At 33.7% G+C, this 14125-nt stretch overlaps 1 protein-coding gene across 1 annotated transcript in view; it reads right to left on the bottom strand.

Moving 5' to 3' along the window:
- Positions 1 to 14125, bottom strand: part of DHX15 (DEAH-box helicase 15) — a 47391-nt gene that overhangs the window by 11821 nt on the left and 21445 nt on the right. The window contains exons 4-6 of the mRNA XM_032494972.1: positions 11731 to 11890; positions 10047 to 10265; positions 5025 to 5192 (exon numbers count right to left, since the gene is read on the bottom strand). Of these exons, the coding sequence (XP_032350863.1) occupies positions 5025 to 5192; positions 10047 to 10265; positions 11731 to 11890 (547 nt within the window). The remainder of the gene's footprint in view (positions 1 to 5024; positions 5193 to 10046; positions 10266 to 11730; positions 11891 to 14125) is intronic.

Here is a 14125-nt window from a genome sequence, read left to right on the forward strand (position 1 = left end):
TATATAAAGACAAATTAATATTTAAGAACTCAGTTTCACTTAGCTCATCATAGCACCTTCCTTTTTCAACAAAAAATCTTTATATTATTACCCAGTCACATTATGTTTTAAATATATAGATATTTTGGAAAGTGTACAATCTCAAAGCAGGTATAACTGAATACAAAGAAACTGTTAAGAATCATTTGAATGTTTTATTGACAGGGAATAATGTTTAAATCATTTACATACTGACACAGTAGCTTGTTTTTTTGTATGAATGTTTTGTTATATTTGAAGTATGTTTTAGGAAATTAGATAGGGGCTTGAGAATGACATGTTACATGATTTTAAAATAAACCTGAGTTTAATATTCTTCTAGAAAGGCAGTGTTACAATGGAAAGAGCAATGAATTTAGGGGTAGGTGGCAAAGCCAGGAATCGAACCTGAGTAGCTAAGAGTGGAGAGGTTTTAACAGCCTCATGCTTCAATTTCCTTTTATATCTCTTGCATATTTGTCTAGATGAGACAGAATTTTAGAAGTAAAATTAGATAATGAATGTGGAAAGCCCTTATAAACTATACAGAATCACAAACTACATGTTTGTGATTATAAAAGAGGTCTTGTGGTTTTCTGGAATTCTAGGGTGAAAATCATTGTAGTTCTGGATAGATGTTTAAAACATACTTTTTTTTCTAAAAAAATTACAAGTATTTCTCCTACAACAGAATACAGTCAATGTAACAAAAAATGCACTGATGTGATCAACTGTTTATTTAAAAACAATTTTTGTCCAAAAAATAATTTCACTTGGTGTACATGTGTTTTCTCTGGGCGTGTGTGTGACAAATTATACAATGCATGTATGGAGGTGTGAATGTTATTCCACAAGTACTGAAGAATCAGGTTAAGTATACCAACTCGGCAAACCCTATGTCGTTACTGATGGTAGAGTACTGACATCCAAAAGTAAAGCTCTAAAGTATGAGTGTTAAAAAAAGACCTAAAGAAATACGGTTTCTAGGCTTTTTCCAAAAAATGAGTTAATAAGCTTTAAGGTAATAAAAAAAAATATTTTAGTAGGACCTACCTACCCCATGAGAGGCAGGTTTTGGAACAAAAAAGTAAAAACTCACATAACAAACAGCACAGCTTTGAGGGAAGTATTCCTACTGACTCTACCACTAGAGCTGGAGGAATCACACTAAGGCCAATAAAACACACACACACACACATCACAAAAGAACAGGCAAGGGAGATGATAAAAGCTATCTAGCTGCCTTGGAACCTCAGCGGTGGGGTGAGGGAAGCCCTAAGTACGTTCTAGATGTGCAAGTGGCACAGGATCTAATTAGGAAGTGGTCACAACACAAAGTGATCGTGAATTTGTCAAGGAACTTACATATTACTAACAGGAATATGTTATAAGCTTTCTAGACTGTAACTTGGCAAGAAGTATTCAAAGAGCCTTAAAAAGTGTTCAAATCTGAGTTATTATTTCAGGTAAATAATCCCAAATACAGAAGAAACCCTATGATAAAAAGTTTGACAATCAATTCTTTTTTACTTTAAATGTGTTAAGAATAAACTCTCATCTAGATTTACCCTCTTCCCCTTCAATAATCTGCCTTCTAATGGAATCCACATTGATTTATTTCAATAATTCCATTTCAATGTTCTTGAGTTCTACTTGGATTCTATTTGGACACAATAATGCATTTAGGTTAAACAAATTTGGATTTTTCGTCCCTAGGGAACTCTGTGGGAGTCTCCAATTCAGTGAGGATATTAGCTTGTTTGTTTGTAAATATCCCAGCAGCACCACACTAAGTTATCTTTAGATAGTGGATCGTTAAGCCTCTCTTTAAAACTAAGAAACCATCTCCACAAGGGCCATTTCTCTTTTTTATTGAGCAATGTATGCTCTGAGCCATGTTAATTAGTAAACTCTAAGATAAGATACAGAAAAAACAGCTATCTGTATGGACAAAATTAATGAAAACTAAGTAAAAATAAGAAGTTGCTGGATTTTAACACCAAATTTATAAAGCAGCAATTATAAGTCTTAGTAAAAAAAAATGCATACAAGTGATTTATTGATGAGTAAACTTTAACGCATGTATAAAACTACTGTAGCTTTAGCTTAAAGTCAAATATCTGAATAAATATCAAACATGATCAAAACAAGTATCCACCCTCAAATAAATTTATTCATTGTATTCCCAACCTCTCCTGATCATTAAAAACTTAAAAGTTTACCATCAGTGCTGTTAGAAGACCACATAAAAAGAACTTAGTAATTATTTGTAAAAGGAATGCTAGTTAAGTCCTCAACGCCCATATAAGTTTACCTTTAATACAGCCTACATTTAAAAACTTTAATTCTAAAAGGCTGTTTTTTCAGTTTTACTACAATCATATTATGAACTCTATTTTGCATAAATACAATGAGGAGTAAGATAATAAGGTACTATCTTACAAAAGGTGCCCAAATATAAAGTAATTCAAAATTACAATTTATTTTGGTGAAATTTTAAAAAGAGTATTACTCTTTGTTCCAAACCTTTTAATCCTTATTACATTCTAGTCTATGCTAGCTATTATCCCTATATTAGAACAAAGTAATTTAACAAAAACAAGAATCAAATTGTATTTTGTTTTACATAATTGGAAGCAGACAGTAAATCTCTAAATGTTCCTATGTAATTTTAAATTAACTGTGAATATCAATCAGTGACAATACTTTTGAATGAAGTCTCATTCTAGTAACTGGCACAGAAATGTTTAATTAATGAATTCATGACAGAAGAATCAAGCCTTAGCCTCTAGTTGTTTATTTTATAACATAAACAGGATGTATCAAAGTTTTAGCATTTTAAAAAAGAATAGGGAAATAGCAATTGAATACCAGTTCTTCCTGTTCTAGTACCCACCCACATTCCCTTATATAACCTCTGGGCATCTAAATTTTTACCCTTCTGCATTCCTCACATCCCCAATTTTTCTTCTGCTCTAACTGGACTTCCAAGGCCCTGCTCATCTCGCCTGCAGTCAGTGCTTAGCCAGAGTGCGTTTCAGCAATCTCAGGTTTTCAGCTGGCACTACCTTCCCTGTCCAGCTTCAAAATACACCACTGGATGAGTGAATCTATAAACTAACCTTCTACACAAAGGCTATATATTCACTTTCCCTTAAACATGCTGGGCTTCAACATGTCTTTCCTCATAAAGAACGATGCACCAATTGCCAAGGAAGTCCTCCCTCCCCCGGGATCATCCAGGGAGGCTATGACAGCGCTCTTCTCAACCTCCAAGACGAAGCTGACTCATGCCAGGAGATGACATGATTTCCCAGCAAGAGATCTTACAGCTTTAGCTGAAAGAACTCCAATAGATTCCCTCAACATCACACACACACATCCCACTGCTGAAGCACTCTTCTCAGAAAGAAAATTCTCCTCAATATCCTTAGGATTTACAAGAACATGAAAAGCAATAGTTTATAAAAACAAACTAATTCTATTCCATGGGCTTAATTTGTAGATTCTACAAAATGTACCACATACTGGATCGGCACCAAGATGAACCTAAATTTCCAATATCCTAGCAAAGTCGTCACTTAAAACTTCAAGTTTCCCCCAAAGCTGAGTGCACATAAAGTAACAAAAAATATTTTAACATGTTCTAGAGATAGCGCTATGACAATAATAATTGCCAAGTTCAACATATTGAAGCTATGATCAGAGTACTTTTAAAAAGTAGTATCTACTACTCCTGCTGATTTATGAAAAACTCAAAATCTGATTTTTTTCCCTATCAGTCTCCTATTAATTTATATTCCACCAGGCAGATGCTGCATATCTTTTCAGTAAGTTCTTTCAATAAGTTCTTTCAATTTGAAAAATGTATTTGGTTCATTTAACTTTTACACAGCCATGTAAAGAGATAATCAGCCATGATACGTTTAAGTATCTTTGTAATTCAGAATTTTCCAATCATCATCAAAAATATTAGCAAAAAGATAAAAAAATACAGCAGTATAAGTTGTAAATCTGTTAGGCCTTGAATACAGAAATAAGCAATAAATTCAAAACTTGACTGACAAGTAAATTATATTTCTTAAGACTTTTTTCCCTACATGATTAAACTCAAGAAATGTATAGCAGCTATCATGAGGGTCTAGTTTGTTCGGTATGCTGGTACCCTGTACACATCAAGATTAATCCTTGACAATCACCTCCCAAGCTGGTGAAGGTAATTATAACCACTTTAAAAATATGAAACCTTTAAAATCAGAGGTTAAGAATCTTACCAAAATTCATATGCAGCTATTATATAACATAATAAATGGCTGGGCTTTTTAGAAACCAAGGTGACTCTACTTCTCTAGTGGTTGTCAAACCTTTTCAAACAATGCGATCTTATTTTCAAAGAATCTATCAGAATCCCCATCTCTTAAAAAATAAAAGCACAGCTGCATGTATCAAACTAGAACTCAGATCTCCTTTCTACCTCCTCACCAAAGCTCCCAGAAACGAGGCTGGAATATCCTTGCTCCCTTCCTGTGCCAGGCAGATATCCACACCAAAAAGATCCAAAGTTCTTGCCCTCAAGAAAGCCACGCTGCTGTCACTTGGGATCTGTACATCCAACATTTCATACCTACAGACTTAACATTTGTTTAGGTCTAGACAAAAATTCTAGGCAGAAGACAAGGCACTGAAGAAAAAGTGATTGCCAAGTGATTTAATAGGAAGAAAGACATCTGGCCATTTCCTCACCCTAACCAACCTTCCATTTGTTAAGGGGAACTTCCTTGAGGGGAGGGAATCAGTACCTGCTCTTACTCTTGACTCTAAGGTCAAAAGATATGCAAAACTCTATCCAAATATATTTCTTTCTATTTACTTTGGAAATACAGATTAACTCTGTACATACAATTCAGATCACAACCACCCATAACCCTTTATAATTCAATATAGTTTGGTATCTCACAGACAAATCTTCAGTATTAATACAATGTTTATAGACATTTCAATGCTACCTTTCTTCCAATTGCTCCGTTCTGTTTTTTTGGAGGTGGAGGCTCAAAAATGCGTTGCTGCTGCTGAGGTGGAAGTGTAGAGTACAATGGAATGATTTTAATGTCACCAACTTCAGGGCCCAAATCATCAACCTCACGTTTTATCCTCTTACAGGCTTCATCAATTTCCTACAAAATAAAAGTTTGAGTCTGAAAACAAAACGAATAGACACTAAAACATTTTAAGTATTTATCATAATCCTACTACTAGTAGCTTATTTTCATTTTAGTAATCAAAATTAATCTAGCAAATTTTCATTGGAATTTTCAAAATAATCTAAGAAACTTTGATTTCTGTAGTCAAAAACGTAATCGCCTTATTGGCATTCCACATCCTTTTTCTTAAGAGTCGGACGTCCTAATTAATTCTCAACAAATTGTATTAAAATTGAAATTTCTCACCCAGGAATATTTAACTGCACTCATAACCTTTTCAATTTTCACAATCTAAAAGAAATTGATGTGCTAGATATTTTAAATAAGCCAATTAGGTTTTAATGTCACGTATCACTAATGCAATTATATGGAAGATTTGCTTCATTGTGCCTAATGAGAACATACACCTCTACAGCATCAACATAGATATTTAAGAACTAGGTTAACCCAAATATCTTAGAGCCTCTTCAAAAATTTCCCTACTACAGAAAACCAATGCATCTGCATTCAAATCTAGGTTTAAGGAGAGGATACAAAATGAGTATTAAGAGAGTGTGAGAGACAGAGACAGGTGGAAGCTCTAGGGGATGGCAAGGGGACTTAAAAACAGGAAGGAAGCAATATTTTAAATTTCTCAGAAGCTTTAATTCAGTTAAACTCAATTAAATTATTTGGCAGTTTGTCCAAAGAATGATTCAATCAGAAGTTACTTTTATCAACAAATTATCTTTTATTCAAAAGACAGAGTAATTTTTTTTAAAAATTTATCAGGTAAATTTATTATATGAAACTAGAATAATTTTCTCTAAAATGATTTTTAACCAAAGTGCAACTCTGTTTCCATGTTAAAAGAATATAAAGATTCTGGATACTTAAAAACAAAAAAAAATTTTTTTTCATCTATTTCAAACACACCAGTTTTCTTCAATAATAGATTAAGTGGAAATTGTGACACAGAAAATTACTATTAAGGATTCGATGTAATAGTTTCTTTTGAGATCTAATGTTTCCAACAAATGAAGTTTGCTATTCATTGAAAGATAAAATATAACAAATGAAAACAAATATTTTTAGAAAAAAAAAACTTTCAAATGCTGTGTCTAGATTAGAATGCCCCCTGCTGGTATACAAATACAAATTAGATCTCTTCCAAATTAAAAAAAAAAAAACAATATAAATCGAAAGCTAGATTTCTTTTACACTTTAAAAAAACTACAGGAAAATTGATGCCAATATTCAGAAGATTTTCAATTTTGTTAATTCAATGATATATCTGACTGGAAAGTAAATGGTCAGAAGTCACCAAACCCCAGATAATGTATTACAAAATTAAGTGCCCCAAATCAAGCACTTGCAAACTCCAGAATTTTAACAAGATAATACCAACTTTACTTGTAACTATAAACTATCCAATCTGCTAAGCATGGATAGAGCTCAAGCAAAATTGCTACTGCATGGGATATAAAGACAGCTCTAAAAGAGGGAGGGGAAAAAGTCCCACACCACTTACGTTTTTACATAAACAAGGTTCTAAATTCTGTTTTTAAACTCTGCAACGAAATTTTCCCTAAATTTAACCAAATTTCCAGAAAGTCAACACTGTCAGTTCGAAAGATCACAAAGCTCACTGACATTCATTAGCACAATGTAACTTCTCCTTAGTCATGAACTGAGAACTGAGAAAAAAGTTTAGGAATCTCTCAATTGTGGAAAGACATTCAGCTGCAAAAGTATCAATGTATGTTGGTAAATTAATTTGGACCCTACTAATTTAAAATCTAGACTCCTGCACATAGAAAAAAGCATTTTGCCTAGCAAAATTAAAGATAAAAGAATGTCAACATCTTCAAGTATCTACTTACAAACAATTGATATTTCAATTACAATCATTCTTATCTAATTCAGTAGGTTACCTCCTCCAAAAAGTTTTACTGGGTAACATTTATATTTATTCATAGATCCAGATTTTATGGATTAATAAAAAAAATTATAAAACATTCTAGAATTCAAATCTTTTCCAACCTTTCACCAACTTAAAACTGGTCTCCTCCCAAATTAACTCAGGGGACTATAAGAAGCACTATTGTCTAAGTGGTCAAAATGGTAATATGGTCTTAAACATTTTAAAATTTCATGAGATAACTTAATTTTATGGATGCTATTCAAATTTATTAAGACAGAAGTATTGAATTCCCAGAATCTATAATTTAACTGACCAAGTAAAAAAAACAAAAAACAAAAAAAAAAAAACAGGTTCACAGACCTGAGGAATAGTAATACTTTACATATCTTTAACAGCTTTACGCAACATAATCAATGAAACAAAATACCTTAGGCACTTTTCTCCTTTCTCTTTTTTTTTTAAAATGGAAGTACTGGAGATTGAACCTTATGCATGCTAAGCATGTGCTGTACCACTGAGCCATACCCTCCCCTAACATTAGGCACTTTGCTACCTTCTCCCCAAAGGTCTTCAAATTTCTTAAGCTGGTCTTCTAAAGGAAACTTTAAAATGTAACAGGACGTATGTAAACCTAGTTCACATTCGAAAACCACGGTGCTTATTCCCTTCCTTTCCCCAGCTTTGGGATAGTTGCCAAAATATCAACTACAGGAAGTTAACTCATAGAGAAGTATTTCAGGTCCTCACCGTAAGGCCATCAGATATGTCAGATGGGATTATAATGTGGTCATCTGAACATAATGACTATTTTGAATAGCTGTTTAAAAAAACAAAAAACACTATGCACTTTGGAGGAAGTGAGAAACTACAGAGAGCAGACACAAAAGAACAAAATGACTACCTTAACAGCCCCGATATGCATTACAGGATAAACACTGTGTATATGCTATCAAAAAGCATTTGATACTCTTACTTATAAAATATATAAAAATTCTCCCATTCAAAATGCACACAAAGGAAGACTAATACCAACAGAGGTTTATCTGTAAAACTGAATTTGCAACACACCTTATTTCCCAAAAGAACAAGTATGATTCTCTATTGCAAACGATTCTGCACCACCAGGGGACATTTAGCAATGTCTGCAGACATTTTAGGTTGTCGCAACTGGGGGAGTGTAACTGCATCTAATGAGTAAAGGCTAGAGACACTAAAAAATATCCTACAATGCACTCGGTACCCATATCAAAGAATTACTCAGCCTACAACATAAATAGTGCTATGACTGAAAAACCCTGCTCTACAGAAAAGAAACTATGGACAATGGGACACAAATCAAAAATCATATGGACAAAACAGAAGTGGTGCAGGAACTCAAACATGTATCAAGTTATCTCTGTAGAAACTAAATACAAATAAAATAGTTCACATTCTACTGGAGGTAGGCAGTCACAAAGCAGACCTGATTTTGATATATGAGAGAACTTGGGCAATTTCCCACAATACTGTTTAGGTGGTGTCATTAAGGTGCCGCAGGTATTATACTGGCTACAACACTCACCTGGAACAGTGACCTTTAACCTAAGGCAACATAAAAATGGCCTGAAGAGCTTGTTGAAGATGCAGATTCCTATAATTTGTCCTCAAATTTCACCTGTTTCATCAAGTCTGGAACATGGCCAAGACCTTGCTTTAACAAATTCCCCTACCATACACAGGCAATCCCCTGATCACACCTGAGAAAAAAAATGTTCTAGAGCAGGGATCAAAGAGTCCAAACTTTTTGGCTGTGATCTATGTACCACCTCTGTCGCATGTTCTTTTTTTCACATACAAACCCTTTTAAAATGTAAAAACAATTCTTAACTAGTAAACCTCACAAAAACTAAAACAGGAAGAGAGTGGAGCACATGTAGCTATTTGAATTTATTGAAATTCTGTAAAATTGAAATTTAAAACATCCTCGCACTAGCCACATTTCAAATATTCAAAAGCCCATATGTTGCTGTGGCTACTATACTGAACATCACAGTTACACGTTATTCCTAGCTTCGAAGAAAGTTCTAATGGAACAGCTCTGCTCTAGAACCTTGCTAGGAATAGAATCTCAAACCCTACCTGACCTACTGAATCAGAATCTGCAAGTTTCCTAAGTAATCAGCATGTGTTTGAGAAGCACATTCTATAAAATTCTATAAACATTAGTTTGAGAAGCACATTCTATAAAATTCACAAAGCCTATTAGAGCAAATGACAAACTTTAAGAAAACCTCTACAAAAGAGGCTTTCTAAAACTATTTTATTCATATAGCTTTTCTTGAGCTTATTTTCTTTAGCATTCAAGAATTTCACAGCACACCTGTAAACATCCTGCTGGAAATGAGTTTAGAAAATGCTGCACCTGAGAATAAAATTCTAATCTTAAAAATGAGGTAAATTCTAAGGAATTTCAGTGATTCCTTCCAATCCTCAGTGAACACGTGGAAGAAGACAAAAACAAAACACACATTGTTTTGATGGTGGATGGGCACCCCAGTTACCTGAGTTCACTTACGAACTGAATTAAAGACTATAATCCGATTCATAGCATCTGTGATTCAAATTCGTGCTTCAGCAAAACTGCAAATTAACACACACCACTTACCACCTAGGTCTCTCCAAAGTTAAGACAATTACTAAGTCTTGAAATTCTAAAAGCATTTAACATTCTTAATTAACTAGAACACAAAGACTAATGGTATAAGAAGGTATTCCTAGAATACATAGGTAAAAGGAATTATGTATTTCATATGTAAGTACAGTTTGAAGAAAAACTTTATAAACACTGGGATAAGACATACATGGTTAATATACACCCAGTTCTTAAGTATAAAATTGTTTCCTAACAGAAATAATATAAATAATGAAGCAAATAATGACAATACCTCTTGACCAGTTAAGAAAAGTAGAAGATCTCCCTCCTCCTCCTCACACATATGAATTTGGATCACTGTTCGAATTGCTGCTTCAAGATAATCTCTCTCTGGTTCGGGAGTATAAAAGATCTCAACAGGATGGGTACGCCCAGGAATAGTTAAAAGAGGACAGTTATCAAAGTAAATCTGGAATTTTCCTGCATCTAGAGTGGCGCTCATAACTATAACCTGAAAAGAAAACAGTAAATTATTTGACACTGCCTTCAAGGGTTCTTACGTGGTCTTAAAAAACAGACGAGTAAAGTTTACTGCTCTCTATAAATCAGTTATGCCTAAATAAATTGTGATTTAAAAATCAATTACAGAAAGGCTGAGCTACAGTAAGTTATTTACATTTTTAAAATGTAAGGATAAACGTGACATCCAAAAAAGAAAAAAAATGTATCTTCATGAAGCAACACCTTAAAATCCAAAGTTTATAAAATATATGTAAAAGGAATTGGTAAAAGACAACACTAATATGTAGTATGATTATTGTTATTAAAGCAGAACGTGACAACCTTGCACAAAGGAGAAAAAAGCAAAAAAAAATTTTAATTAAAAAAAAAAAATAGTGGCACAGATATAAACTTCTCCCTTCTTGAAAATCATCTTTACTAAGCATAACTTCTTTAGTAAATTTTCTAAAACAGAAGTTTTCTACACTGTTGTGAAAAGCCATAGCTATACAAGGTTGTTCAGGTTCAGGGTTACATGACTATACAGTCCCCTCCTTTTATGGAAATTGTTACATAATCCATTAACATATACTTAAATAGAAGGTCCCCTCATTAAACATTCCACCAGAGTCCTTAACTTCTACTCTGAATTTCTCCAAAATTTCAATAGATCATAAAATTTAATCAATAATGATGGTACTCAAAGTTACTCAAATATAAAAGCATAAATTTAATTTTCATAAGAAGAATCCTCAATATCGATTTTTTTGACTCAGAATCTTTCTGCCCAGTGTACAAACCCTCTGTAACATACACTAACATGCAATACTGAGTCTAAGTTCCAATGAATGGTGTGTGTATACACACACACACAATGTAAAAGGGAAACTTCACAAACTTTGAGACAAAAATGTCAGCATATGCAGTCAGTTTTAAAGCCCTTATCAACACAGTAACACTGGCCAGGGTAATAGTGGCATAACAGGGAAGAAGAAAAAAAAAAAAAAAAAAAAGACCCTGGGTTAAGCAAAGGCATCTCTGAGGAGCAGCTGGTTCTGGGCAGTTACTCCACTAGGCAGCATTATGAGATATAATGAGTGTGCTTGTGTTGAGACAAGGAAAAAGATCTGATCCTTAAAGAAGTCCTCTGTACTTAATAAGGGAGGGTGAGCAAAAGGCTTACAGAAACACTGTACCATTAGGACATTTAAAAGAAAACAAAAAACTGGGTGGGTTAAAAATGGAAAAGATTTGGTTTAAAAATACATTACTAAAAAGTGGAAGTAAAGTCTAAAAGACGCAGCAAAGTAAATTAGAAAGAAAAAACCACTGCAGGTGCTCTCATTGGCTGCTTTTTTTTACAGTTGATTATTTTTTTTATAGTTGATTAGAAGGATCAGTATGCATTCCCTGTTTTTTTATATATACCTATGTATATAGGGATTAAAAAAAACAAACAAAAGAAATTAATTCACCTTTAAATCTGATCTCTGCCTAACAACCTCCTTCAGAACACCCATGAGAATATCCGTAGCCAGTGTCCTTTCATGAGCCTCATCAAGAATTATTACACCATAACGTTCCAAGAGAGGATCATTCATAGCTTCACGAAGTAACATCCCATCAGTCATATACCTATATTGACAAAGAACATGCTGGTTAAGGTTCATTTAGGACATTTTAAAACTAAACTTTATGATATGTGAAACACAAAGACATCCGGTAAATCAAAATTAAGCCCCTGTTCAAAACAAATGTGCTATTGTTCTATAATCAATGGCAAAATTAAGCTTCCAGAAAAACTTTTTTGAGTGTATCAAACGTATACATTATCAAATCCTGTCAAATGAGATTGCAATACTGAAATGCATTGAGAAAACAAAGTAAATCAGACGGTTATGGAATATAATGAACACATGATTTCACACAAATGCGAAGCAGAACTAGTCACTTAAATATATCTTAACAAAACAAAATTTAAAACAAACATTCAACCTGCAAAACAAAACTAAGAAACCATTTTAAGTTGCTTTTATCATATTACATCACTAAAATGTTGTATTTCTTTAAAGCCTTAATAACTCCCCACTTAAACTAACACAGACTTCTGGTTCGAAAGGGAACGGGTTCACAATCGCTTTCCCCAGCCCCATCCAATTCAATAAAATGATGGTAAAGAATCACAAAAAGGAATGTATTTGTGGAATAAGGAGCAGTATTAGCACAATAGAAATGCTGATTAATACATATGGAAGAGAAAAGGCAAATAGCATTAGCTGTATCAATGAACCAAAGAGAGGAAAACCAGGCTTAGGAATAGCTCAAGAGAAGACAGCTAATATAGAATCCAGGCACTGAGATGAAGGGTGGTTTGCCAAATGGTTGTTATGGGTCAGCCATCTCCAGTCCATTCCATTCTGGCTGCTACTGTCACTAACGAGAAACAATTATCCTATGTTTGGCACCTGGACAAAACAAAGTCGGCCTGCAAACGCTGAAGTCACAGGTCATTCAGTTAAATACAAATCCATGGTTTTATTTACAGAATTAAGAGCAGCATAAAAATCTGAAGTCATCATTTATGACTTCACTATCTTGGCTCTGTTTTTTACGAATTAGTCTAATCTAATCTTTCATGGACCAACTTGATATTTTTAGCTAATGCCATCTGTTGGAGCACTAAGTTCAGCAAAATGACAGTGTACACGCCAAGTGAAGCCTTCTCTTTCACCTGAACTTAATTGTAAATTAAGATTTGGCAAACAAATCCGTCTTTATGTATTTGTGCTTCTATCTTCTTTGGTCCTATTTCAAAAAGGAAACTACCACATTCCTGGAATTGACATACCATTACCTGCAAAATTATTTTTTATATTAAGACCATGAAAGAAAAAACAAAGCCAATTAAACTATGACTCAATGTCTTAATCACAGTGCGCCGCAATGCATGAACCAGCTACGTTATAGCCTCTAGATGCTCTGAAATCTCTTTGATCTATTTAAGAACACTTGGTGATTTCTCCTGCCTTCATATGCTATTACTGACACGAGTTAGGGAGTCCTTCTGCACATTATCTCAGTAACCAAACACTAGAACAGTTTCATCTACTTGTGGATAATTTCCTTAGATTTAACAAAGCTCTTGCCTGTTGCTTTGCAAAGCAAAAAAACTGAATTGGGCACTCTTTGTGAACAAGTATCTGCTTAAATACCATCAAACTTACATTCTGCTGCTCAGTTTCCTAGCCTGCTCATTTCAACATGGAATCCTAGTATTTTTGTTAGCAAATAAACTCAACACAAAGAATTCCAACAATACATATCACTTATTTGAAGCAACATATACAGCTAGATTAAGTTCAAGCATTCACAGGCAATGACAACCACCTAACTTCTGTTTGTAAGACCCTCACAGATTGTAAAACGCATTTAATTTCACATATTAAAAGTGTGATTAAAAATTCACTGAAGTATCAAAACTTTCACTTGAAAAATCCTTTTTAAAAAACTCTATTTTGATCTTTTCTCATATTCAAGCTTCAGGATCACCGTAACATATGGAGGCATTCAAAAGCAGAGCTGACCCAAATACTCATTCTTTCATATTTTTCAGGAAGAGGGGAATGGTTACAAATGGCAGTTTATAAATACTATAAATTAGACTAATGGCACCACTGTATTCTTTTATTAACAACTTACTAAGTTAAAACGATCAACTGAACCCAAACCCTGATTCTGAGATTCTAGAGACAGACTTCTGTTAGTTCCTCAATATTAATTAGATCCAATGATCCAATTCTAAGAGATGCTACAGTTAAGCATCTCCTGCATCACCAGCTAATATACGAAGCATGCTGTTTGTATAAACAG

The sequence above is a fragment of the Camelus ferus genome, chromosome 2, assembly GCF_009834535.1.
Source record: "Camelus ferus isolate YT-003-E chromosome 2, BCGSAC_Cfer_1.0, whole genome shotgun sequence".
Classification (NCBI taxonomy): Eukaryota; Metazoa; Chordata; class Mammalia; order Artiodactyla; family Camelidae; genus Camelus; species Camelus ferus.